At 37.9% G+C, this 26,745-nt stretch overlaps 4 protein-coding genes and 8 non-coding genes across 14 annotated transcripts; 3 read left to right on the forward strand and 9 right to left on the reverse strand.

Annotated features, from left to right (window-relative positions):
- Positions 1-4,448: 4,448 nt before the first annotated feature.
- Positions 4,449-4,530, reverse strand: TRNAS-GCU. Its single transcript has one exon. It is a non-coding gene; the product is annotated as a tRNA-Ser (tRNA).
- Positions 4,531-4,618: 88 nt separating this feature from the next.
- TRNAS-GCU lies at positions 4,619-4,700 on the reverse strand. Its single transcript has one exon. It is a non-coding gene; the product is annotated as a tRNA-Ser (tRNA).
- An 88-nt stretch (positions 4,701-4,788) lies between these two features.
- TRNAS-GCU lies at positions 4,789-4,870 on the reverse strand. Its single transcript has one exon. It is a non-coding gene; the product is annotated as a tRNA-Ser (tRNA).
- Positions 4,871-4,963: 93 nt separating this feature from the next.
- TRNAS-GCU lies at positions 4,964-5,045 on the reverse strand. Its single transcript has one exon. It is a non-coding gene; the product is annotated as a tRNA-Ser (tRNA).
- A 93-nt stretch (positions 5,046-5,138) lies between these two features.
- Positions 5,139-5,220, reverse strand: TRNAS-GCU. Its single transcript has one exon. It is a non-coding gene; the product is annotated as a tRNA-Ser (tRNA).
- A 93-nt stretch (positions 5,221-5,313) lies between these two features.
- Positions 5,314-5,395, reverse strand: TRNAS-GCU. Its single transcript has one exon. It is a non-coding gene; the product is annotated as a tRNA-Ser (tRNA).
- A 93-nt stretch (positions 5,396-5,488) lies between these two features.
- Positions 5,489-5,570, reverse strand: TRNAS-GCU. Its single transcript has one exon. It is a non-coding gene; the product is annotated as a tRNA-Ser (tRNA).
- A 93-nt stretch (positions 5,571-5,663) lies between these two features.
- On the reverse strand, positions 5,664-5,745 carry TRNAS-GCU. The gene has a single exon. It is a non-coding gene; the product is annotated as a tRNA-Ser (tRNA).
- A 1,251-nt stretch (positions 5,746-6,996) lies between these two features.
- On the reverse strand, positions 6,997-11,260 carry LOC111500244 (MND1-interacting protein 1-like). Its single transcript, XM_023151945.1, has 2 exons — positions 9,164-11,260; positions 6,997-7,728 (listed from the first exon to the last, which is right to left on the reverse strand). Exons 1-2 carry the CDS (start codon positions 10,943-10,945, stop codon positions 7,210-7,212), a joined length of 2,301 nt encoding a protein of 766 aa, XP_023007713.1. The 5' UTR covers positions 10,946-11,260; the 3' UTR covers positions 6,997-7,209.
- Positions 11,261-12,344: 1,084 nt separating this feature from the next.
- LOC111465071 (eyes absent homolog 4) lies at positions 12,345-17,514 on the forward strand. Of its 2 annotated transcripts, none has more exons than XM_023109339.1 (6): positions 12,345-12,480; positions 13,622-13,906; positions 13,998-14,165; positions 15,394-15,487; positions 16,715-16,900; positions 16,995-17,514. In XM_023109339.1, the coding sequence occupies exons 2-6, from the start codon at positions 13,658-13,660 to the stop codon at positions 17,252-17,254; spliced, it is 957 nt and encodes a 318-aa protein (XP_022965107.1). In that variant the 5' UTR covers positions 12,345-12,480; positions 13,622-13,657; the 3' UTR covers positions 17,255-17,514. The 2 variants fall into 2 exon arrangements, with proteins under 2 accessions (XP_022965107.1, XP_022965108.1); XM_023109340.1 differs by having other exon boundaries at positions 12,357-12,480; positions 13,644-13,906.
- Positions 17,515-18,297: 783 nt separating this feature from the next.
- LOC111465145 (late embryogenesis abundant protein 6-like) lies at positions 18,298-18,954 on the forward strand. 2 transcript variants are annotated; one of them, XM_023109463.1, is made up of 2 exons: positions 18,298-18,391; positions 18,509-18,954. In XM_023109463.1, exon 2 carries the CDS (start codon positions 18,515-18,517, stop codon positions 18,845-18,847), a length of 333 nt encoding a protein of 110 aa, XP_022965231.1. In that variant the 5' UTR covers positions 18,298-18,391; positions 18,509-18,514; the 3' UTR covers positions 18,848-18,954. The 2 variants fall into 2 exon arrangements, with proteins under 2 accessions (XP_022965231.1, XP_022965230.1); XM_023109462.1 differs by lacking the exon at positions 18,298-18,391 and having other exon boundaries at positions 18,503-18,954.
- Positions 18,955-23,204: 4,250 nt separating this feature from the next.
- On the forward strand, positions 23,205-26,123 carry LOC111465053. The gene is made up of 9 exons (XM_023109316.1): positions 23,205-23,676; positions 23,796-23,947; positions 24,272-24,367; positions 24,899-24,961; positions 25,058-25,126; positions 25,222-25,324; positions 25,414-25,485; positions 25,628-25,716; positions 25,806-26,123. Exons 1-9 carry the CDS (start codon positions 23,361-23,363, stop codon positions 25,956-25,958), a joined length of 1,113 nt encoding a protein of 370 aa, XP_022965084.1. The 5' UTR covers positions 23,205-23,360; the 3' UTR covers positions 25,959-26,123.
- The last annotated feature ends 622 nt before the right edge of the window (positions 26,124-26,745 follow it).

Consider the following 26,745-nt stretch of genomic DNA (forward strand, 5'->3'; position numbering starts at 1 on the left):
TTTTTTTTTTTTTTTTTTTTTTTGTTTTTTTTTTTGGAATAAAAACAAGAATCTTTGTCTTGTTTTAGTGTCTAATTATTGTGTTTGAAACGACAGCCACTGTTTTCAGACACCATGGCGGTTTAGATTTAGTGTTGACAATAAGCAACATCCAAAAAATAAAAAGGATTACTACAAAGGGATCCTATGAATCTATACTATCTCAATTTAATAAAATTATGAATAAAATATTGTTAATCTCGATTGATATTTTAGAAAAGTTTCATAAAATAAAATATTTATAAATGGTATTTTGTGATATTCGAGTAAATATTTATACATGAATATTTTAAATGTGAGTTGGGTATATGGATGAACTGAAATTACTTCTGAATGAGAGAGATTTTATGGTTACGTTGGTTAAGAAAGATATTAAAGAATTGAAATTTATTATTCATAGCAACATGATGCACTTTCTCTTTTTTGTTGGTTCGGTCATACGAACTTCAAATTTAAGTGTGTTGTAACAGTCCAAGCCTACCACTAACATATATTGTCCGCTTTGACCCATTACGTATCGCTTTGACCTACTACGTATCGCTGTCAATGTCAACCTCACAATTTTAAAACATGTCTACTAGGGAGAAGTTTAATTTCCACATCTTATAAGGAATGCTTCGTTTCTCTTTCCAACCAATTTGAGATCTCACAATCCACCTCTCTTGGGGCCCAGCGTCCTCACTAGCACACCGCTCGGTAACTGGCTCTGATACCATTTGTAACAGTCAAAGTCCATTGCTAATAGATATTGTCCGCTTTGGCCCGTTACGTATAGTCGTCAGCCTGACTGTTTTAAAACGTGTCTACTAGGGAGAGGTTTTCACACCATTATAAGGAATGTTTCATTCCTCTCTTCAACCGATGTGGAATCTCACAATCCACCCCTTTGGGGGGCCAGCGTCCTTGCTGGCACACCGTTTGGTAACTGGCTCTGATACCGTTTGTAATAGCCCAAGCCCACTTCTAATAAATATTGTCCGCTTTGACCCATTACATATCGATTTCAGTCAAAGATTTTAAAACACATCTATTAGAGAGAAGTTTCCACACCCTTATAAGAAATGTTTCGTTTCCTTCTTCAACCAATGTGGATCTCACATATGTTTTGTTTGAAACAATTCTATGTTTGTTGACATCTTAAAAACATTCTTAGAATCATGTGAGCGACGTCAGAGCATGCTGAAACAACCCAATATATGAAAATACTTTTCACTCTTGAAAGAATGTGAGTGAAGGCAAATCATGCTGAAACGACTCGTATGGGTCGATAAGGATAATTTTCACTCTTAGAAGCATACTGAAATGACTCGTGTTGTTTGGTGAGGATAGTCTTCCCTTTTAGAAACCCTTCAAACAAATCGGTAATGTGGGAATACCGAGACAATCAAACACTAATGTTTCGTCAGTTATTTCTGGAATAGTATAACGAAAAATATCTATCCATGTCTTAAGTGGATATCAAACAAATTAAATGAATTTAGGTGAGTGTACTTAATTCACCCGATTGAGTTGGGACAAATGGTTTTCTAAAATTAATTGCAAATGCTTATGAATTACATTTTCCCGAGAAACAAACAGATGATAAGCTGCATACCCAAGAAGGCATCGAAAATCAAAATACTCTTTGTTTCATAATAAAGATCTTTGTGGTGCTCATTCAATATCAATCCAACCATATCTATATATCTATGGAGATGAAATTTATGGTTATTTTTAGATGTTTTTTTGAAAAAAAAAACACTAAATTGATAAAAATATTCTCAAACTTTGTATTTGTTTAAAAAATATCTTTAAATTTTCCAAACTTTGAAGAAAATCTAAGAAATATCTGTTAATTTTGGATGGAAAATTTTAAAAAAAATTCTTACTATCAATATATGGACGAAACCCGTCTATCGACATCTCTTAGATTCTCTATGAACATTTTAAGATTCGTTTAGAAAGTTTGAGTACTTGAAATGTAGTACTAAAGTGAACCTATTTTTGAATTTTTTTTATGGAGATTTGGTGATTTATTGTTGTGTTAAAAGTTCAAGCTCACCGCTAGCAAATATTGTCTGTTTTGACCCATTATATATCGTTGTCCCACCTCACGGTTTTAAAATTTTGTCAGAGAAGTTTCTAAACTCTTCTAAGAAATGATTCGGCGTTCCCCTCTTCAACCGATGTGGGATCTCACAATACTAATGTGTCTCATTTCTGTTGCTCTACCCTTTTAGTCATTCCAAGATATGTAGGGGAAAATGAATGGTAGACAAATATTGAATGATTATTGGTTAAAAAATTAATTTTTTTGTTCATTAGAAATAAGAAGAAAAATAAAAATATATATGTGGCTATAAAATATTATTATTTTTCTTCATTTTAATGATATTGAGATTAAATAGAAAAATCCCACTTTTCTAAATTTGGGTCTCATCCTTGCAAGTGGAAAAGAAAATCCAAAATTCAAAAGGAAAAAAGCGTTGAAAAATAATCATGAAAGTGAAATGATATGAAGATGTTTTAAATTTGCAATAAATTTTGAATTGATCGAACAAGAACCCTCCCGCTTCACGACCTAAACCCGAAGCTTTTCGAGTGGGGATCTTCTTTTTTGTATACAACCCTAGAGAGTTGCAATGAGGTAGAGTCCTTCCAATCCCTTAATATTAGAGGAAAAGTGGAGACGGAGGAACCTTGCTCGGAAGGGACCCTCTTGTATCATACTTGACTCGAAGTTTGTAAGTTGAATAATATGAGAATTCTTAGTATTAGATATAGTTGAAATTGTTCGTAGTTTAATACAGTAGATGAAACAAAAAGTTACCAATAAGGGTCATTGGCTTGAGGTTGTGTTTAACTAGTAAAAAGTCTATAAATAGGGGACAGGGCAAGAGAGGATTTGGACGGGAACTGAAACATGGAATATAATCTCGTCCTCGACCCCATTTATCTAAGGGAGGAAAAAATATTTTCCACTCAGTCGTCTCTCATTTTTCACGGAGAATCTACTCTTCATGGGTCTACACAAACACCGATTCCATGGATAAAATAGATATTTATAGAGAAGTCATAAGATAAAGAAGGTAAGAGTGTCCTCACATGCTCACATCGATACACCAAGAACATAGTATTTAAAGACTTATAATCTTATTGAACATATTTGATCCCATAATTTGAATTTAACTTATAACGAGTCTATAACGTTTGTAGATGGTAATCTAAAAGGTCATCAAGTAGAGTGGATCAGGCAACATGTCCAATAGATGCATTGAAGCTAGGGGTATGTGTGGATGTTCTTGGAGGGTTGATGCATATTGGGTTAGGGAATCCAGTAGAAAATGCATGCTGTCCAGTGCTTGGAGGGCTGTTGGAAGTTGAAGCAGGCATAACTAAATATACCGTTCGTCACCTGATAGATTCAAACTCTTGCGTGGAAACCCTATGTACTTAGCAGGCACATGCCTTAACCACTCAGCCAAAGTGACAATTGTTTTTAAAGAAAAAGTACATGATAAAAAAGACAACTTATTATATATAAATCTGATAAGAATATCTTTCTAGCAACGCAGGCATAAACCAAGTTCAAGCATAGAGAGGCAACATGACCTCACACAAAGAAGAAGAATCCCATAGCAAAGCATGTAGGAGAAACTTTGATGAGGGAGATGCCAACGAACCAAGTACAACTCCTTACAGATTTGATGAGACTCCGCAACACTGAAATTAGCTGGAAGCCATCAAAGAGACCTAAAAGTCAATCTCAGCCTACAACACAGAGTTGTAAAGAGTCGATTGACAGAGACGTTACCAATTGAGTGGGGGAGGATGTCACGGTCATGATTGTCCAAAGCCTGTTGTCTAATGTCCTAGTCTTGCTTGTTCGAGTCGGTTGATAGAGATGTCAACTAATTGAGTGGGGGAAGATGTCACAGTCATGCATGTCCAAAACGTATTGTCTATGGCCTCATGACAGGTATCCTGGTCTTGCTTGTCCAAGACATGTTGTCTATGGTTGCATGCTCGTTTCAAACCCCTTTTACATGCTTTCATCCTAGATACGTCTTTACAATTTATCACTTCTTCCGGCCCAAGCCGTGGTATTCGTTTCTTTGCTTATAGTCAAACATTCATTTCTTCAATTCTTCAAACCGGTTTCCAATATATTTCTTCGCTCACATTTTCTAAACCTTTTCTCGTAATGTGACTTAAGGCCCACATATGTCGACGTTGTTCGTGACGTTCGAATTTCTCAAGGCTAACTTGTTCGCTATCAAAAGAACGCAATTGTCCCAAAAAAATATATGATAAAAATGAACTCGGCCAAAGTGACCTTTGGCTTTGAAGAAAAAATACATGATAAAAAAAGACAACTTATTATATATAAATATTTGTATTTTTTATCTAAAAAGTGTATATGCTCTCTTCGTCGCTTGAGAGATTCGAACTCTCGCGAGGAAACCCCATGTACTTAGCAGGCACACGCCTTAACCACTCGGCCAAAGCAACATTTGGCTTTGAGGAAAAAATACATGAAAAAAGACAACTTATTAAATATAAATATTTGTATTTTTCATAAAAATGTATATACTCTATTCGTCGCCTGAGAGATTCGAACTCTCGCAGGGAAACCCCATGTACTTAGCAGGCACACGCCTTAACCACTTGGCCAAAGCGACATTTGGCATTGAAGAAAAAATACATGAAAAAAGACAACTTATTAAATATAAATATTTGTATTTTTCATAAAAATGTATATGCTCTATTCGTCGCCTGAGAGATTCGAACTCTCGCGGGGAAACCCCATGTACTTAGCAGGCACACGCCTTAACCACTCGGCCAAAGCGACGTTTGGCTTTGAAGAAAAAATACATGATAAAAAAGACAACTTATTATATATAAATATTTGTATTTTTCATCTAAAGAGTGTATATACTCTGTTCGTCGCCTGAGAGATTCGAACTCTCGCGGGGAAACCCCATGTACTTAGCAGGCACACGCCTTAACCACTCGGCCAAAGCGACATTTGGCTTTGAAGAAAAAATACATGATAAAAAAGACAACTTATTATATATAAATATTTGTATTTTTCATCTAAAGAGTGTATATACTCTGTTCGTCGCCTGAGAGATTCGAACTCTCGCGGGGAAACCCCATGTACTTAGCAGGCACACGCCTTAACCACTCGGCCAAAGCGACATTTGGCTTTGAAGAAAAAATACATGATAAAAAAGACAACTTATTATATATAAATATTTGTATTTTTCATCTAAAGAGTGTATATACTCTGTTCGTCGCCTGAGAGATTCGAACTCTCGCGGGGAAACCCCATGTACTTAGCAGGCACACGCCTTAACCACTCGGCCAAAGCGACGTTTGGCTTTGAAGAAAAAATACATGATAAAAAAGACAACTTATTATATATAAATATTTGTATTTTTCATCTAAAGAGTGTATATACTCTGTTCGTCGCCTGAGAGATTCGAACTCTCGCGGGGAAACCCCATGTACTTAGCAGGCACACGCCTTAACCACTCGGCCAAAGCGACGTTTGGCTTTGAAGAAAAAATACATGATAAAAAAGACAACTTATTATATATAAATATTTGTATTTTTCATCTAAAGAGTGTATATACTCTGTTCGTCGCCTGAGAGATTCGAACTCTCGCGGGGAAACCCCATGTACTTAGCAGGCACACGCCTTAACCACTCGGCCAAAGCGACATTTGGCATTGAAGAAAAAATACATGATAAAAAAGACAACTTATTATATCTTTGTTCGAGCATTCTAGGTCTCTATTCATCTTAGGGCGGCAAAGCTTCCAAGGTTATGGTCATTGTTGGTTGATATCAATTAGGAGGTTTACATTGATGCCTATAATGCTTGCTCTGATCTCGCTACAAAGACAAACAGCAGCTTCAAGGTCAGCTAGCCCTTGAATCAAATTACAATAAGGAGTTTCAGGATGAGGGTAAGCACTCTAGCACATGCGTCTATCTAAAAAGTGTTAAAAGATCATCACTAGTTCAATAGAGTCACGAACCCATAAAGATATTTTAGAAATAAATATATCTAAATATTTGAAGAATAAATCGTCTAGCTTCTAATTATAAATACCCTATAACTCTCCACCCTACTATGTTTTTAGTCCCAAGCAATCTCAAACAAAGCAAAGTAGTTTTTAGAGGGTTTTATAATCTCTTATTGATTGACCTTAATAAAGAGTGATCATTACCTAGATTGCTGCCGAAATCGAGCATTCACCCGAGCAAGGACACGGGAACCTGGGCTTGGCTTTGGCCTTGTTCTAGGGTGAGAACATGTGCCACAAGCAATGAGAAGGGAAAAGGAGAGAAGGGAAAAGGAGAGAAGGTTGGGATAGAAGAACAAAGAAATCAAACAAGATCAGATGCATGGACAACTTTGTCAGAATCATCAACGCTAAATTCATCTTAACAAGACAAATGATGCACCAGCCGAGAATCAAACTCGAGTTTGTACCGTGGCAGAGTATTATTATACCACTAGACCACTAGTGCTCGTTGAATATCTCATTTATTTAAATAAAGCATAATTTAATTATTTAAATTCGATAAGAATCTTAACCATTTTATTTTATTCATACAACTTTTAATCATATCAATCAAATTTTGTAATTTTCACTACGTTAAGAATTTGTTTTGTTCCCCCTTGTCCCGTTGACAAGACACTTCGTCACATACTCAGTAACGTTATGATGCATGATCAATCATAAACTACATATAATTACAAAGAAAGCACAAATACTTTTTTTACTACATTTTTCACTTTTTACAAAGTTAAAATACATGAGCTATATATAACCTCAAAATGAAACCCTTCCACTTCCCCTTCCCCTTCCCCGAGTCATTCCCGAGTCATTTTGGTGTAGCCATAAACATCAGCAAACTGATTCTTTTGAGAAAGCAAGCGATTTAGATATGGAAAAGTGGGCATAGACAAAGGGCATCACACCCCATATGTTCATTTTATTTATACACACTGATAGCCATTTTTGATATACCAGACCAGAAGCATGTTCAACCAAGTATATTCAGTAAACTGTAAACATATTCAAAGGTATACAAACTACCCAATACCTGCACCGCACTGAAATGCTGTGTTTTTAACAAAGAAATGCTGCACTTGAGACAACTCTTACTATTCTTCTATGAACTCGCACCAAAAACTCGGATTCTCTGTTCTATCGGAACCCGACAACACGGGCATGCTGCTTTACCCTTTTTCCCGTAACTATCACTGCAACTCGCACACAGAACTTGGTGAGCGCAAGGTAAGAAAACAATGGAGACCTCACCTCTCATACATATCATGCATTCGCGGTCGTGGTTGACGCCTTCCTCCGTTGATTCCTCATAGCTATCTAATTCCCGAAGCATTTTCGCGATTGTTTCTCCCTGGGGTTTTACGCCCTCGGAATTCCCTCTAGGTGTGTTACTGGAGGGTTGGTGTGAGTCAATAGATTGTGCAGATGCCTTTAGACGCAAAAGTTCTTGTTCAAGCCTTTGGAGATCATCCTTGTGGCGCTGGAAATCTATCTCTATCTTAAGTCGTAATGCCTCGAGCTTTCTTTTACTACTCGCCTCTGCTGCCTCTTTACGAAGTCTTTCGTCTTCCACTTGTGCCATGGCAGCTTCCTTAGCATTCAACTCCTGCCTCCACCTAGCCTGTAAATACGTCATCATTTGCACAGTAGATGATAATGAAGACTATATGAAGCGATTTCAGACTCGAGAAAATAATCATCAATAAATAACGTGCTATTTGTTAATTGCCAAATGATGAAGGAAGGGCAAGGTGTTTGATTGAACAAGGAATGCAGGACAAATTGACAGCTACAATTCAACTATCTTAAGAATAACTTTCATAACTCCATCTCAGGCAAACATTTGATTGAACATTTAAAAGAAAAAAGAAAAGAGTGATTAGAATCAAAATTACCATATACTATATGCATAATACAGAACAAACAAAAATGCAGATTCTTTGACAAATAACTAAAGCAAGGGTATGAACATCACAGAAGCAGAATCACTATGGTTCCGTGAGTCGGAAATTGGCTGAGCGATAAAAATTATAATAACAAGTTTCACATGGCAGTTCCTGTAACAGCTCAAGTCCACCACTAGCAGGTATTATCCTCTTTGGACTTTCTCTTTCGGGTTTCCCCTCAAGGTTTCTAAAACACGTCTGCAAGGGAGAGATTTCGACACCCTTATAAATAATGCTTTGTTTTCCTCTCCAACCGATGTAGGATCTCACAATCCACCCCCCCTTCAGGACCCAACGTCCTCCCTAGCACTCATTCTCTTCTCCAATCGATGTGGGACCCCTCAATTCACCCTCTTTCAGGGCCCAGTGTCCTTGCTGACACACCTCCCCGTGTCCACCCCCCTTTGGATCTTAGCCTCCTTCTTGGCACATCACCCGGTGTCTGGCTCTAATACCATTTGTAACAACCCAAGCCGACCGTTAGCAGATATTGTCCTCTTTGGACTTTTCCCTTCGAGCTTTCCTCAAGGTTTTTAAAACGCATCTACTAAGTAGAGGTTTCCACACCCTTATAAAGAATATTTCGTTCTCCTCCCCAACCGATGTGGGATCTCACAGTTCCAACTTGGAACTTGTAATGAAACATTATTTCATGTGATATGAAAAACAAGCAAGAATAAAGAACAGCCTCGTAACTGTAATGATTTTGAATCATAGCCTTCAATGTTCAGTTGTCAACCTCAGATGACACAATCAGCAAAAAAACTAAGACCTCTTGGGTTATATGACAATGCAAACCTTGGATTATGGAACTATTTTCTGACAATATCAAGCCCACAGCTCCCAATCCAGTTGGGTGGTCAGAAAAATAGTAAATCATTAGGATGAAAGAGGGGTAAACTGACCACTAATCCTATCCTAAATGGAGCTGACAGCTGATTTACGACACCATGCTATTATATGACTTGTGTTGATTCATTGTTCATTGTTTGTGTAAATATATAACTATTTCTAACTTGAATATGCTGTTTTAATTGAATATCAAACAACAGGAATGGCCTAGAAATTAGGACAGTGTAAGAGGAACAGGAAAGAAAGATGATTTCTTACCTCAGCCTCTTTTTGAGCTACCTTGATCATCTCCATTTCATCTTGCAACCTTGAAATCTTATCCTTCTCCTCTGCAATCTGCTCCTGTAATTTTGTTTTTTGCTTTTCCCAGGCCAATAGTCTCTTTAAGCTTTTTTTCTCCCTCTTTGCAACCTCCAAACAAGTTGTGACAGACTCGGAGGCACTTAACTTTAAAGCTTCCATCTCTGCTCTAATTTCTGCATTTTCTGTCTCAAGTCGTCGTACTGTTGAATTTGCACGGTCCACCTGACCACTGGCCTTTCTCAACGCATTCTCCATCTCAGATAGCCGTTTCATTGTTGTGTCCTCCAAAGTCGGTTTGCCATTTTTCATGCGTTGGGTCTCTTCCCTTTCTATCCTCAACGTTTTAAGCTCCGTGAGATCATGACTCAGTTTCCTAGCAGCTTGCATTGCCTTTTGATGCGCCCAATCTTTCCGCTCCTTCACTTGTCTCTCAAGCTCTTTAATCTGATGCAAGAGATTTACAATCACTTCATCCTTTTTATCGTCTGCCACAAAATCCAAATTCTCATAAATCTTCAAATCGCGAAATTTATTCAACATTGAATTTACAGCATCTTGGTTCTTTGGAATCTGGGACTCCTCACTTTTCTCCACTGGAACTACCGAAGCACCTTGTACGACAGGGGGAATTTCACTTGGCAAGACAGTTGCACAAGCTTGAGTCTGTGCTGTAAGGTGTTTCGAGTTTGCTCGAAAACCAGCAGCAAATGCAGCCACATTCCTCTTCAACAACGACTTCATTGAAGGAGAAAGATTAAACCTCTTTGGACACTCAATATCTCTATGTAAATCCATATCAGGAGAATAAGACAGAAAACCATTAGCAGAGAATTCAGAACCTCCACTGTTTCCAAAACCTGAACCACCATGAAATTTACAAAGAGATGGTTCCAAAAATCCCACTGGTTGGTTACTAACATTCTCACCATTGCCACCAGATGCGTCACCATTAACATTACTTGGTGCTGAAGGAAGCACCGGAATTTCCATGGTGCTTGCCCGACCGACATGAAGATCACTCATAAGCAAACACCACATAGCATCTCCTTTAGTCAACTGTGGCCTAACTTGTTGCAACAAACATACCATACCAGCCAAAGAATACTCCTGCAATTGCCTTATATCAGAGAACGCAGGCTCAGGATCATCCACAACCAAATTAGCATTAACATTATCAATAGCAATACCATTACCATTACCGATGGGTCCAATACCAACACCATCAGCAGAAGCGGCCGCAGCAGCGGCAGCGGCAGCAGCAGAAGCAGCTGCAACAGCCTCGCTGCTAGCACTATCAGAGTTGTTGTTACCATTCAAAAACGACAGCGAATTATGCAGCACATTTGTTAGAACATCCATGGTACCATAGCAATGCCCATTTTGCAAAATCGCCCTCATCGCAGCATCCTCATCATAACCCAATGCAACAAGCTTAGAAATAGCTTCAGTATAAACAAATTGCAAATTCTTCATCAAAATTTCCTCCAATTGCTCCTCCGTACAGTAACCCCATCCAAGATCATCCAAGCTGGAACCGGAATTACAGTTTGAGGTAACAGCGTTATCCTGGTTCGAATCGTCAAGCCCTATATGATAATCCAACGGCTTGGAACCCGATTCAAGTACAGATTTGGGAAGTGAAGCTCGTTCTTGGTGACAACACGGATCGAATTCGGGTTTTACCGATCGAGGCCTCCGATTCGTACGAACATGCTTATCTCTCACCGTGCAACCCATTTACAATCGTTTGAAAATACGAATGAAAACAAGGGAAACAAAACTCAAAGAAGAGATTGAAGAGTCGTGGAGATTTACAGTCGATTGAGAAACTGATAGTATTTCAATCAAAATTGGAACGTAATTAATGAAATTATTGATGAATAACCAGAGAAACTCACTGGGTTTGAAGAAGATCGGCGATTGATTTGGTGTGAGTTGCTGAAATTGAAATGGGGGCAGTGCGCAAGAGAGAGAAAGGTATATAATGGGGAGGATGAAGAGAGAAGAGAAAGGACATGCAGAAGAGCTTATTCCGGGTCGGGTATGCACAAACCCTCTGTCCAAACAAGTAAATCAGCAAGACCAAGTATGACCAATTGTGGCCGTCTTATTTAATAATTTTGGATTCTAATAATTTTAGAGGAACAATATCAAAAAAGTGAATTAAACCATGGTAATCGTCTCTCGTAAGAAATCGTTATAGCAAACATGAGCTGGAATGAACAATGACATTGAGTTTCGTTCATGAGTTCGAGTCAGGTAGCATTCAGGTCTTCAGTAATGTCTCGTGAAGCTCAATATCGTTGTTTGGTCCAAAATCAATGAGAATGAAAAAATTTATACTTCTAATGTCTTGTTTAAGGAGAATTTAACCTGGTTTAGGTACGCTCAGTTTAACATGCATATTATCGATGTATCAATTTGTTCTCTACGTCTTGGAAAATTAGAGTAACTTCTTGGTTGAATAAGATGCATGCTTTAATCAGTTGGGTGTTCATGAGGCGTCGTAGGAATGAAATTTGGATTAAAATTGGATTTCACGACATAGAATGGATCAAAAAAACTGAACATGTTTCTAATACTGATAGCAACCCCCTTATTGATCAGCCCCATCCGGGAATACTCCTCTTGGTTTCCAAGTGACAAAGAAAGAATAGGAGAAAAGAGTGTCGTATTCGTATGGGTCATGTTAATTTCTAACCTCTCAATTAATGACAACTTAACCAAGTCGAGCTATATTCGTTTTAACAGACTTTAACCGGTTTAGATGTTCACAAGGTGTCATAGGAATGAAGAGGACTACTTCTTCATGCCCACTATATTTTTCATTAAATTTTAATTTTGCGACATGGAATGGATCAAAGAACTGAACACGTTTCCAATACCAACATTAGTTCCCCTCCCGCTCAATCCACCCCGAGAATACTGCGTGTGATTTCCAAGAAGTGAATAGAAGAAAAGAGGGTAGAATTTGTATGGTCACATTAACTTTTAGCCTCTCGACGATTGACGATTGACGACAACTTAATCCATGGGTCACCATTGGGTAGGATTTATAAGTGTCGACCCACTATGCACTATGCCTGAAGGCTGGCCCAAATAGACGAGGCCTTAATGCGCTTGAGCCCATGGCCATCGCTTAACACGACGTCGTACGAATCATTCTTGGCTGCCTCACTTGGTCCAGTGCTCGTCGTGCTTGGAGGGAATCAGAGGTTTTTCGGAGCAGAAAGCTCCATTTCATCACTCCACAGTCTCCCTGTTTGTCGAAAGTAAACACTCTCAACGTTCATAATCTTCTTATGTTTCCAATTTCTAAGTTCCTTTCTGGATAATGAATCATGATCAAGGCTACTGCTCAATCTTGGGTTCGATTGAATTTCTGATTCACTGTCTTCTTCCACTTCAAATTCTCATGTTCTTCCTGTGTTCTGGGTTTCTCTTCTTCACCGATACTTTTTGCTTTTGATTTTAGAATATAATGAATGAATGTTTCTTATACCAACTTGTTTTCAGCTGGGTGTTGTCGGGATTATACAATTAAACATCCTTTACAATGATTAGATGAAAAAAAGAGGAAAAAAAATCCCTTTGAGTTACTGTAGTTGTCTTCAATATGACTTTGATTGTTGCTGTGCTTAACTAAAAGCCATTTGTTTCGTTCTAGTTTGATAACCATTGAAATTTGATTAAGATTTCAGAATCATGTTCAAAATATGATAGATGTGATATCCCCATCGGTTGGGGAGGAGAACGAAACACCCTTTATAAGGGTGTGGAAACCTCTCCCTAGCAGACATGTTTTAAAAACCTTGAGGGTAAGCCTGAAAGGGAAAGCCCAACGAGGACAATATCTGCTAGCAGTAGGCCTGGACCGTTACAAACGGTATCAGAGCCAGACACTGGGCGATGTGCCAACGAGGAGGTTGGGTGGGCCCCCAAAGGCCAGTGAAGACAATGGTTCCTGAAGGGGGGTGGATTCTGACATCCTACATCGGTTGGGGAGGAGAACGAAACACCCTTTATAAGGGCGGGGAAACGATGGATTTGGTAGGGGTCCCACATTGATTGGAGAAAAGAACGAGTGCCAGCGAAGACGCTGGGCCCTGAAAGGGGGTGGATTGTGACATCCCACATCGATTGGGGAGGAGAATGAAACACCGTTTATAAGGGCGTGGAAACCTCTCCCTAGCAGACGCGTTTTAAAAACCTTGAGGGTAAGCACGAAAGTGAAAGCCCAAAGAGGACAATATCTACTAACGGTGGGCCTACGCAGTGACAATCACATAGTACATGTTACAATTACTAGAAAAGATTACATATTACATGTTATTTTAGAAGCATTCTTTTCGTCGAACTCGAAATAAAATTGTTATCAAATTGAGTCTTAGCGGTGTAATTTTTCATTTGAAGTCCCATCAACCTTTGTTTCCAGCATAGGCCAGCACAATGGAAGACAGTAAAAACCATTCTTCTGAAGAAACTACAAAGGGGTTTGCTAAAAGCACCAAAGATCAAAAACTAAATGTGTATGTGTGGGACATGGATGAAACTATCATCCTGCTCAAGTCTTTGTTGAATGGGACATATGCTGAGGCTTTTTGTGGTTCAAAGGATATTAAAAGGGGTGAAGAACTTGGCAAAATTTGGGAGACGCAGATTCTTGATCTGTGTGATCATCACTTCTTCTATGAACAAGTAAGGTTGAGATTTCTTTCCATAATCATGTTCAAACAACTCCACGATATAATGTCTCGAAAGTTGAAGTCCTTGTTACATTTTTATGCAGATAGAAAACTATAATCAACCGTTCATTGATGCATTGAGTGAATATGATGACGGCCGGGATCTTTCCAATTATGATTTTGACCAAGATGGGTTTGATCCACCATATGATGATGGAAACAAAAGAAAATTGGCTTTTAGGCAACGTGCTATAGCCAATAAGTACAAAGAGGTATCAGGAAATCGTCGTGTTTGTATTTTCATTGACTTTTTTCAGCATCGGGATGTTTTCTATACTAGAAAGATAATGATGTCTAGGCTTTGCTCCTTTTTGCTTTCAACTAGTCATATAACTTATTGTCTGTTTCTTACTGTTTGGAGCTCTTACTTTTTGATGTAGTTTCAATGTTATTCTAGATGGGTGCTGTAAAAGTCTTTTAGATGTTCTTCTACACATACATTATGGGGGAAAATTCAATATTTACCACTGTACTTTGACTCATTGAATCAGTTTAAACTTCAGCTTTCAATTTGTTAAATCCTAAAGTTGAATAGGTGGTGAAATCAATGCCTTCAATTAGTTAAGCTTCTATCTTCTTGAAAATTTCTGGTTAGTAATGAGTATTATGAGATCTCATATCGGTTAGAGAGGAGAACAAAACATTCTTTATAAGGGCGTGGAAACCTCTCCTTAGCAGACGCGTTTTAAAAACCGTGAGGGGAAGCTCGAAAGGGAAAACCCAAAGAGGACAATATCTACTAGTGGTGGGCTTGAACTGTCACAAAAGGTATTAGATTCAGACACCGAACGGTCTACCAGCAAGGATGCTGAGCCTCGAAGGGGTGGACACTGAGCGGTGTGCCAACAAAGACACTGAGCACCGTAGGGGAGTGGACACCGAGCGGTGTGCGAGTGATGACGTTGAGCCTTGAATAAGGGTGAATTTGTGAGATCCTACATCGATTGGAGAGTGGAACGAGTGCCAGCGAGGAAGCTTCTCTCGAAAGGGGTGGATTGTGAGATCCCACATTGGTTAGAGAGAGAGTGAAACATTCTTTATAAGGGTGTGGAAACCTCTTCCTAAGAGACGTGTTTTAAAAACCTTGAGGTAAAGCCCGAAAGGGAAAGCCCAAAGAGGATAATATCTGCTAGCGGTGGACTTGGACTGTTACAGTATTCTTGTGGTTGGACAAAAGTAATTTTGTGATTATCGATTTTTCTAGTTATATTTGATGTTTCTTAACTGGATAAGAGCATGTGGTTTGATTTAAAAGAAATACTAGATTTAATACGCTACTATATCATGTGCTTATGCATTTAAACTGGATGTTTATGGATGTGGAAAAGGTAGATAGCTACCGTCAAATGGATCTTTAACTTTTGGTTTTTCCTTTTGAAGATGTGCATCATCTTTTTCTTATCCCAAAGAACACATTTTAAAAACTGTTTGCTTCTCCAGGGCCTGCAGAATATCTTTGATGAGCAGAAGCTGAAGTTCTGGGAAGAGTTATATGAAATGACTGATGTCTATACAGATAGATGGTTCTCCTCAGGTATTCTACTCATCGTGATGTAGCTTTGAACCGTTTGATGCTCTCTTTTGATGATTTTGATGTGTGAACCGTTTGATGCTCTCTTTTGATGATTTTGATGTGTGCTATATACCCTTACATACTCGAACAGTTCAAGTATTTCATTTCCTTTTATGAAGGAGATAGGCAATGTCGTGTAAAAGGATTACAATTTCAGTAGACTACATTATCCTAAATTGTTGAATTTTGCATTGGAAATAAGCACTAGCATTTCTTGCCGCTACTCCCCATTAACTCCAAGGTTTTTAAAACGCGTCTGCTAAAGAGAGGTTTCCACACCCTTATAAGGAATACTGTTGTTCCCCTCTTCAATCGATGTGGGATCTCACAATCCATCCCCCTTCGAGGCTTAGCATCCTTGTTGGCACTCATTCCTCTCTCCAATTGACGTGAGATCTCATAATCCACCTGTCTTTGGAGTCCAGCTTCCTCGTTGGCACACCACTCGATGTCCACCTCCTTCAAGGTCTCAGCGTCCTTGCTGGCACACCACCTAGTGTCTGGCTTTGATACCATTTGTAACTGTCCAAGCCCACCATTAATATATATTATCCTCCTTGGGCTTTCCCTTTCGGGCTTCCCCTCAAGATTTTTAAAACGTGTCTGCTAGGGAGGGGATTCCACACCCTTATAAATAATGTTTCGTTCCCCTCTCCAACCGATATGGGATCTCATAATCCACCCCCTTTCGGGGTTTAGCATTCTCGCTGGCACTTGTTCCTCTCTCCAATTGATGTGGGATCTCACAATCTACCCACCTTCGGGGCTCAACATCCTCGCAGGCATACCGCCTAGTGTCTGGCTCTGATACCATCTGTAATAGCCGAAGCCCACCGCTAGCAGATATTGTTCTCTTTGAGCTTTCACTTTCGGGCTTCCCTTCAAGATTTTTAAAATGCATCTACTAGGGAGAGGTTTCCACACCCTTATAAAGAATGCTTCGTTTCTCTCTCCAACCGATTGCAATCGCACTTGAGGAAATCTTGCATAGTAGTTGACACATGGGTGCAATCTTGCATAGTAGTTGACACATGGGTGCAATCTTGCGTACTAAACTATATCTGATATTTGGACAATATTTTTAATACCACCACCCACCGTTCTCTATTGTACTTAATCCTCTAGCTAAAGTTTCTGTTGCTTCTCTATACACCTGCAAATGGTCACTCTTATTTTTCGCTATTCAAGCACGAGCTTTCTTGGAGGAGTGTGCATTTTCAGACGAACCACCACTCGTGTCTGCTGATCGGACACGTAACAGTACTTCTAGAAGTTCTCAACATGTTAATATCTTGGTGACTTCTGGATCATTGATACCCAGCCTTGTGAAATGCTTACTATTTCGGCTTGATCATCTAATAACACCCGGAAATGGTGAGTCACTCCCTTTTTAATCTCTTTTTGATGTTTCCTTCAACTTATTTACAAAGTTGTCTTAATTATCGACTTCAAATCGGTTACTTTCCAGTTTACAGTTCGTGGGAAGTAGGAAAACTACAATGTTTCAAATGGATCAAGGAGCGTTTTAACAAGACGAATGTTCGTTTCTGCGTACTAGGCGACGGATGGGAAGAGTGCGAAGCTGCACAGTCCTTGAAATGGCCATTTGTTAAGATTGAGCTGCAACCTGGAAGCCCTCACAGATTTCCTGGTCTGTCTTTGAAAACACTTGGCTTTTACTTCTCTGTTATTTATGGTAACTCTGATTCATCAAGTGATGAAGAATAGCTCACATAATCGGTAACAGATAAGCTAATCATTTTCCATGCTTCATCTCTGTGTTCTTATGAAATACAAGAGTTAAGTATTATGGCTGTCTTTTATGTTCAAAGATGATATGCATAATCACAATCATTAGCCGGCCATAATAAGTCTGTATTTTTCTTCCATACTGTACTGTACTACTGCTTGTATTGATCAATATTCAGTGGCTGTAATCTTTGTTCTGAGAATGCAAAACTTGGTTATCTTGAGCTGTTGTTTGCATTTGGGATGAGCTAAATTTAAGCTTCGAGGTTTGTATAGTTTTCTTGAGAACTCTGCTTTGATTTGAATGGTTTCTTTGGAGTCAACTTATAATGAATGACTGTCTTGCCTGCAACTTCATGAACTCATTTTGTGGATCATTGTGGCCGTTACTTCCCTATTAGTAGTCGAAGCTCACCGCTAGCAGATATCATCTTCTTTGAGCTTTCACTCGAGGTTTTAAAATGTGTTTGCTAGGGAGAGGTTTTCACACTTTTATAAAAAATACTTCGTTTCTCTTTTTAACCGACGTGGGATCTCACAATCCGCCCCCTCGGGGCCAGTGTCCTTGCTGACACTCGTTCCCTTCTCCAATGGATGTGGGATCTCACATCCATATGCTCGGTTTAAGATTAAAACATCTTAGTATTCAGATCGACTAACCTAGTAGGCAACAATTCACTCGTCTCAATGTTTTAGTTTATTAAGAAAGACAAAGATATGTTATTATTGGAGCGAAGCTATGAGACAGATAGGGAGTTGAGTGCCAAACCCAAATCCCCAAGCTTGATATCAAGCAATATTAGTAGAAAAGAAATGTGCACCTTGTTAATATAAATAGTAACTTTCAATTGTTTTAAGTCTTTCTTAGTCATTATATCTTCAGATCGCTCATAAGTTCATTTATATATTCCTCTTCTATTGTGTATCACATACCAGAGTAGAAAGTTATGATATTAAAATTTAAATTTTTGAAAATTGTATTAAACATTATATTATATTTTTATTGAAATATTAGTTGAAAAATTCCCTTGGTAGAATAATGGATCAACAAAACAGAGAAATAACAACACGTGGGACATTAAAGGGCATGCATGGCTGACAAATGGCAACCAACGTGTAATGCTTTTAAACCCTTTTGATCACTATAAAATCTGTCTTTTATCATTTTCGAATGATTGAAAATTGGGTTTTTTAGTGCAAGAAATTGACACTTAGAACGCAAACATAATGCAGTCTGCAATGGAGAAGCTCAGCAATATGGGAAGTGTTGCCAAAAAGAAGCTCAAAATTTGTAGAGCCAAACTCAACGAGAAGGTGCAGAAAGCGTCGGCAAAGACGGCGGAGGAGAGAAAGATTGTGGAGGAGAGGAGGAAGGCGGCGGAGGCGGAGACGAAGCGGGAGCTACACGAGGCGAAAGCTCGACATGCTGCTCAAAAGCTAAGAACTAGGCAGTCACATGTACTTGGCCACCGTTTACACCATCAGCCACCGGTGGAGGAGGGCAGCGCCGCCAATGTTCCGGCTTATCCTATAGCTAGCCCGGAGGGCTACTACCCTGGACATAGAATTTAACCTTTCTAGAACTTATTGATGTAATTATTGCATTATTGGGTGATTAAGAATATGTACTATTATGAGTTACTACGTATTATGTTAAAGATGATCGGTATTATGAGATCTTACATCGGTTTAGAGAGGAAAACGAACGACGTGTTTTAAAACTGAAGTCAAAGTGGATAATATCTAATAGTTATGTACTCGAGATGTAGCAGGCAATGAGTTATATTAAAAATGATCGGTCTTGATTGTATTCATTTTCTTCATTTGGGTCTTTTTCTTTGTCTAAAATATAATTTAATATATTTTAAAATATATTTTATATGTCGATAATGGTAGGTAATTTCTTCTAATTGGTTGATAATTTCTTCTAAAGATGTTGATTTAAATATAATTTAACTGATTAAATTAAAATATAATATTGAGAATAGGATTAAATTTTCAATTTTTTTTATTTGAAAAGTTGATAGTTTTGAGATTTTGTTGGACAATTCAAGGCCATAATTATTACTTGATTTCTTTAGGTACAAGTTTAGTTCGTCAATTACTTCATTAATCTTCATCTTAGTTGGATAATTTCTTTTATGAATAGCATTTATATTTAATCATATGAAACATTGGTTGAAGCACCAAGTTCGGATTCGACAAGACGTAGTTGGATGCCGGCGCTCGACTCAAGTGCCCTTCGAACATTGAAATTGAGTCGATCTTTAGTTCAACCATTTGTGATCTAATTTGAGTAGTAAAAGATATCTGGATCGGTTAAGTAATGTGTTGTTTGGTTATCAAATAATAGAGTTCTAAAAGGGATAGATATTCCATATTTTACCATCTATTTACTTTATACTAAATTCAATTTATTAATGGTAAGATATTAGTTGGTATTCATTTGTGAGATTCTACATCGGTTGGGGAGGAGAACGAAACATCCTTTATAGGATGTGGAAATCTCTACCTAACAGACATTATAAAAAATCTTGAGAGGAAGCCCAGATCAATAAGCAGGACAATATCTATTAGCAGTGGGTCTGGACCGTTACATATATGTTCATTTTTAATATACGATTCTGAGGATCCGACGAAATTTGGAAATAGCTATCAAATCACAACTCTATTGGATGGCATATTTGGGAAGCTTCCAATAATTAATAAAACCAATTGTCTTCGTACCAACCCAAGTGCTTGACAAACTACTATGCCCCTTGTCTTTTCAAAACCATGTTCTCTAGTTTGTGTGAATGGAATATAGTTAATACCCGTTTGGTTAAATATCGCTATCAGCTTCACAATTTTAAAATGTATCTATTATAAATAGGTTTCTACACCTTTATAAAAAAATGTTTTGTTGCCTCACGATTTTGTTACATTGCTAGTACACCGTCCGATGTCTAACTTTGATACTCACTGCTAACATATATTGTTCGTTTTGGCCCATTACGTATTATCATCAGCTTCACGATTTTAAAATGTATCTATTAGAGAGAGGTTTACACACATTTATTAGGAATGTTTCGTTCTCCTCTCCATGTAATTTTTTTTTTTACCATTTTGATGAATTTTCGTTTGAAGAATTGTTAAAATAGAGTAATAGTACACATTTAATGAATTATAAAACATGTTTGTTAGAAATTGATAAGAAGAGACGTTTTTTTTTGTTGAGATTATTCAATTTTACAAAATTACTCAATGGTTGAATAATGACTTTATGGATACTTCAAAAATATTAGGTGAATTAGTGAAAATTAAATATTTTTATGAGTCTCAAATTCAATTCAATAAAAATTAAAATTTAGAATAAATGAATCGTTATTATTCTAAACGTAAACGTAAATGATTCATGTGACACTCGAGTAAATTAGGAATACATGAACGAACCGATACCATATCTGAATGAGAGTGATTCTATGGATATGATGGGTAAGAAAAGCTTAAAAAGAACCTGAAGTCACTGCCTATACTAATAAAATGCATCTTTCTTTTCACTTGCTCAATCATAGGAATTTCATAGTTAAGTGTGTTTTGCTGAAAGCAATTTTATGATGTGTTACCAACTGGGTCATTAGGTGCTGAATTCGTATTCTGAATCTTAATTCGATTTCTAGACTTGGGTCGTAAAAATAGAAAATATATATGGTCGTTGACACAACAGATGAATTAGAATTTACACATTGTATTGTAAAAATTTTAAAAATGTCAAGAAAGTATGAATGTTATACCAAACGAAATATGTTAGGAGTAGCAAATATGAAATAACAATAATTTTGGGTTACAACTTCAACAAAAATACAACTATCGTAACTTCAATTTCATGGTCTCCACAACATCGTCGTGATTCGTACAAGTGTGTTTTACCTTTACCTAAAAATAAGAGTAACGCGTGATTTAAGTATTTTAAGAAATACTCGGTGAATAACTCCTTGTTGAGGTTAAGAAATGCATGCACAAGCAATCATTATGAGACCTATTCTTTTATAAAACATCATAGCATCACTTTATGTTTCGCTTTCTAATCTAGATAAAATTGGATGTGTGATAGTTCCTCGGACACCGCTCAAACATAATTCAATGTATATCAGTCGTTGAATAACTTATTCATTTTGGTTGAAACTTGCTAATTGAGATAATTAACCTAATTTGGTTATTAACAAGTTAGGTAATGTTAACATTTTCCATTCATGCTTATAATTGAAAATTTGATTCAATTGTAACTAATTATAACGTATGAGGTAAGTTTATGTTTAAGTTTTAACTAACTATAACGTTTATTTTTAATTATAACGTGGCTTGAGTATTTAAAAATACTGAATAAGTAGGCTGTAATCGAGAAAATGCAAACACAAACGTAAAAAAAATGTATATGAATGAATTGAGATCATTAAACGAGAACAATTTTGAAGTTATGACTAAGCAAGACTTAAAAGAATCGGAAGTTACTAGATATATCAGTAAGGTGCCCATTTTTTTTAACCGTCAAATTATAGGAACTTCAAAATTAAGTGTATTTTCCTTAGAACAATTCTAAGTTGGATGATACTCTGAAGATTTTTGTTGTATGTGAGTGAGGACAAAACATGTTGAAAGGACTCGTGTTAGTTGGTGGGATGATTTCACTCTTAGGAACAAAAAGTAAGTAATGTGATTATATCGAGGGGATACAGAAAAATATTGTGACACGCAGGTGCCGAATATGAATTCTAAATCCTGATTCAAATCTTGGGCATTGAACATTCCCCATATTATAAAAATCGAGAGGAAGTAGACATAATTTTTACGAAATTTCAAATTTCAAATAGCTATCAAATCACGACAGGGATGGCATATTCGGGAAGCTCAATAATAATACCAATTGTCTTCGTTACCTACCCAAGTAATTGACAAAACTACAATGACTAAAGACAGTCTTTTCAAATCCATGTTCGCTTCTAAAATTTCGATGTAAATTAATATTTTTAAAAAATAAATGGTTGAAATGTATTAGTTATATTATATTCTCGTTCGTGGCATTTTTCTTGATGAATGAAATAATGAATTTGTCCACATCAAAATCATGAACATGTCGATATCAAACTCATAAACGTGTACGAACATCAATAGAAATTTAATACCTTTTCTATGCTTGATCCATCCTTATCTTGGTGTCTACTATAGCCCATAGTTTTTTTTTATTCCAATTTGCAAACCAAGTTCTTGCCTTGTTTCACGTGTTTTATTCATCTCTATTAGACCATATAACGTTGAAGAACATCGTATTTTCACTTTTCACGAAAAACTATGCCAAATCCATCACGACTTCAACTAGGTGACATAATGTATGTACTTCTTTGCCTAACTGTGATGTTAAATTTCAATCAATATTCCGATATTACGATATTCCTTCAGTAGTTTTTTTGGTGATTAATTCAAGTATAACTCAGGTTTAGAATTCAGATTTGGCGCCTAATGGTCTTGAGATTTCCCTACATCAACCGTAAGCGGACTCAAATTCTTAACTTTTCAAAAACAAAACCGAAAAAATATAACCCAATACAACGTTTATATTTTGATATTTTGAGTAAGATAATTCTAATGGGTGGGATTCTTCAATTATTTGTACACCGCTATTTTAAACTTGGAGATTAAACAAAATGCACAATAAAAATTCCACGTCATATTTTGAGGACAACATTATCTCCGCGTGGCAGAATTTCATTGGTTGACAGGATATCCCTCCGACATCCTCACCCTCTACTAGCTAAAATAATCCTGAGCTTTCCCGAAAAGTCACTTTCATGAGTGGACCCCACATCCTAATCTTCCCACCGTCCGATCTGCCATCAGGTTAATCGGACGGCTAAAAAGCAATCCCCACAGTTTATCTCTCTCGTTAATCCCCGTAATTCGATCAGTCAACAAAGTTCTGAGTCTCGAAACAAGATTCCCAACTCAATGAAGAAGACGAAGCATTCTCTGTTTCGGACTTCCAAAAGACCCGAAATTTCAGTTTAAAAACCCGGTTCCCGACCCGTTTTTCACATAACCAAAAAAAAGAATGGAGCTTTCGATTTTCTCTGTATCTTCAAACACTTCAACGATGTCGTTTGGTGCAAGAATTGGGATCTGTTCCACTTCAACCTCGAGGATTTCCCATTTCCCGGTCAGGAAGCGCGCCGTCGGGAGGGTTCGGTTGCCGTCCGGCGTCAGGGCGTCAGCGGAGCCGAGGAGTGAAAGATTGGAGGAGGGACAGACACGTGGGAGGTTCACCGGACCAGCCATGGAAATGACCACACTGGATGCGAATTTCAGAGAAACAGAGTTCCCTGTTTGGGAGAAGATTGGTGCTGTTGTGAGGCTCAGCTATGGTGTTGGTGAGTCAAAATTGATTCCTTTAGAGATTTAAATTTGTGGGTTTCTTTTATTTTTATGTTTTTCATGGAGATTTGGATTGAAATCTGTGTTTTTGAGTTTGTTCTTGGTGTTCTTGAAGGGATTTATGGTGCAATGGCTCTGGCTGGAAGGTTTATATGTTCAATATCTGGGATTGATTGGATGGGCGGGTTCCAACCATCTTTGGATGCTATTTTGGGAGGGCTTGGCTATGCTGTCCCTCCAATTATGGCCCTGCTCTTCATACTTGATGTAAGCTTATTTCTTAAGTGAACATGTTCTTTAGCTTGATTGGATTTGGATAAGATGTGTATGTTTTGAGTTTCTTGATGGATGGAGTTTTCATTTTCTTACAAAAGTTGTTTGGTTGGTTCTGATTTTTGAGTGGAAAATATGAACAATGTAGGGATTGTCTTGTAATGGTTTTGGTTTGGAAGCTTTTTTGGGTTGTAATCTGCTTTTGGGAAGGTTTTTTGATGCTTCTTAGGTTTCAAGTTACTGTTTAAGGTTTTGAAAAGTTTTGTCCAATACTGAAAAGAACTTTTTCTGATGACATGAAATTGGGATTGTATGTAGGATGAAGTTGTGAAGTTATCGCCACATGCTCGTGCAATTAGAGACGTTGAGGACGAGGAGCTTCGAAGCTTCTTTTACGGAATGTCTCCATGGCAGGTAAATGGTTTAATCGGTGAGATCCCATATAGGAGAACGAAACATTCTTATAGGGTGTGGAAACCTCTCCCAAAAAAACATGTTTTAAAAACGGTGAGAAAAAGCCCAAAGAGAACAATATCTGCTAACTAGTGGTGGCCTTTTGTGGTTACAAATGGTATTAGAGACAAGCACTGGACGATGGTGCCAGCGAGGAGGTTAAGTCCGAAGGGGGTGGTCACGAGGCGGTGTGTCAGCAAGGACGCTGGCCCCAAAGGGGGTGGATTGGGAGGTCCCACATCGATAGAAGAAGGAGACGAGTGCCAACGAGGACGCTAGGCCCTGAAGGGGGCAGTTGGGGAGGAGAACGAAACATTCTTTATAAGCATGTGGAAACCTCTCCCTAGTTGACGCGTTTTAAAAACCTTGAGGGGAAGCCTGAAAGGCAATATCCGCTAGTAGTGAACATAGGCCGTTACATAATCTCTCTCACTTGCTAGCTGCACAAGGAATGAGAATGCTTTTGTTTACTTTGTGTTCCAAATTTTGCAGTTCATTCTGATCGTCGCAGCAAGCTCGGTCGGGGAGGAGCTCTTTTACCGAGCAGCCATTCAGGTTCGTTCTCTCGATACTAGACATTATTCACCAGTTCTATATATGCAATTGTTGGATGCTGATTGAACATTTCTCTTCCCTTTCTTAACATTCTAGGGAGCACTTGCTGATATATTCTTAAGAAGTACTGATATTGGAGCTGATGTTCAAGGAATGGCATCTCTGGTATGCAAAATTGTCCCTTTTTATCTCTTCAGTTCTCGTGATGATATCGGTTTTCTCGTCGTATATAACTTTGTACCATGCTCCTTCGATTGTAGACCGGCGTGCTGCCTCCATTTGTGCCATTTGCACAAGCATTTGCAGCTGTTATCACAGCTGCTCTTACAGGTTCACTCTATTATGTCGCTGCATCGCCGAAAGGTTGATATCATATCATATCAAATCAAATTATTTAAACGACACTCGGTTTTCAATTTGGTTGATAGTGAATTCCTTGTTTTCTTCTCCAGATCCTACTTATGTAGTTGCTCCGGTTTTGCAATCTCGTTCTAGTCGCAACGATCTTAAAAAGCTTTTCGCAGGTTCGGTTCAATCGTAGTTCACTTCATGATTGTGCTATGCATACTTGAGAAAGTTGAACAAAATGACAATCTCTCTATTTTCAGTTCATCATAAGAACGTTCTTGCTCGACATTAATATCTTTTTCGTGTAAACGTCTGCAGCGTGGTACGAGAGAAGACAAATGAAGAAGATCTACTCTCCGCTTCTCGAAGGACTCCTCGCTCTCTATCTCGGTATCGAATGGATCCAGGTAAGAACTTTCCTAGCGAAGCTACACAATGTATTAGTTTCATGAGGCAAGAAACTTACTTAGTATGTGTTTTGTGATGACGTTTTCAGACTGATAACATTCTTGCTCCGATGATCACGCACGGGATATACTCGGCGGTGATATTGGGACATGGACTTTGGAAGATCCACGACCACCGGAGAAGGCTACGACAGAGAATTCAGCAGCTTAAGATGGAAGGAAAAGGCTCAGATGGTTTGTGAAAGGGAAGGGGAAGAGTTTATATAGAGAGCAAAAAGAACATGTAAATTATAGGTTGGCAGAGCCAAAATTTTCCATCTTAGATCACAAGTTGTTCATACAAGAATTGAAGTATATATTGTATGGATCAAGAGACTTAAACGTGTGAATATGAAGAAAGTTATAGTTGTAGAAATGTTTTTATAGAAGGTAAGAAATTGTAAAGATATTGTCTGTTTTGACTTACAGTTTTAAAACGTGTATGCTATGGAGAGATTTTTATACCCTTATAATAAATGTTTTGTTCTCTTCTTCAACCGACGTGAGATATTATAATCCACCATCTTGGGGATGTTGACACATCGCTCGGTGAGTGGCTTTAATACCATTTATAACAACTTTAACCCACTGCTAGTAAATATTGTCCGCTTTGACTTGTTACGTATTGTTGTTAGTCTCTTGGTTTTAAAACATATCTATTAGGGAGAGGTTTTCACACTTTTATAAGAAATGTTTCATTTCCTTCTCCAAACGACGTGGGATCTCACGAAAATTTAATAAATCATTCGACATGTGAGGGTGGTGGCTTTGACTGGTGCCCCTTTAAGAACCCTGGTACACTTCGATTCGTGGTAGGGGAGGGCTTTGCCTTGATTTTTTTGGAGAGCACGATATCACCTCTTCATCAATAAAAAAGGAACACACAAAGATTCGATCTGACCCAAAGAGACAAATTACCATGTGTATTAAAAAAAAATTGTCAAGTACAAGTGACAAAGACGTAAAAAATTGGTTCTTAGTCAAAGCATA

This window comes from Cucurbita maxima, unplaced genomic scaffold, assembly GCF_002738345.1.
Source record: "Cucurbita maxima cultivar Rimu unplaced genomic scaffold, Cmax_1.0 Cma_Scf00028, whole genome shotgun sequence".
In the NCBI taxonomy this organism is placed as follows: Eukaryota; Viridiplantae; Streptophyta; class Magnoliopsida; order Cucurbitales; family Cucurbitaceae; genus Cucurbita; species Cucurbita maxima.

Coding starts and splice junctions, on each gene's coding strand:
- LOC111500244 (XM_023151945.1), bottom strand. CDS start 10,945: ATGGGTTGCACGGTGAGAGATAAGCATGTTCGTACGAATCGGAGGCCT. Junction 7,729..9,163: donor TAGCTCAAAAAGAGGCTGAG/GTAAGAAATCAT, acceptor ACGTATTTACAG/GCTAGGTGGAGGCAGGAGTT.
- LOC111465071 (XM_023109339.1), top strand. CDS start 13,658: ATGGAAGACAGTAAAAACCATTCTTCTGAAGAAACTACAAAGGGGTTT. Junction 14,166..15,393: donor TAGCCAATAAGTACAAAGAG/GTATCAGGAAAT, acceptor TTGCTTCTCCAG/GGCCTGCAGAATATCTTTGA. Junction 16,901..16,994: donor TCTAATAACACCCGGAAATG/GTGAGTCACTCC, acceptor GTTACTTTCCAG/TTTACAGTTCGTGGGAAGTA.
- LOC111465145 (XM_023109462.1), top strand. CDS start 18,503: ATGCAGTCTGCAATGGAGAAGCTCAGCAATATGGGAAGTGTTGCCAAA.
- LOC111465053 (XM_023109316.1), top strand. CDS start 23,361: ATGGAGCTTTCGATTTTCTCTGTATCTTCAAACACTTCAACGATGTCG. Junction 23,948..24,271: donor CCCTGCTCTTCATACTTGAT/GTAAGCTTATTT, acceptor GATTGTATGTAG/GATGAAGTTGTGAAGTTATC. Junction 25,486..25,627: donor TCTTAAAAAGCTTTTCGCAG/GTTCGGTTCAAT, acceptor AAACGTCTGCAG/CGTGGTACGAGAGAAGACAA.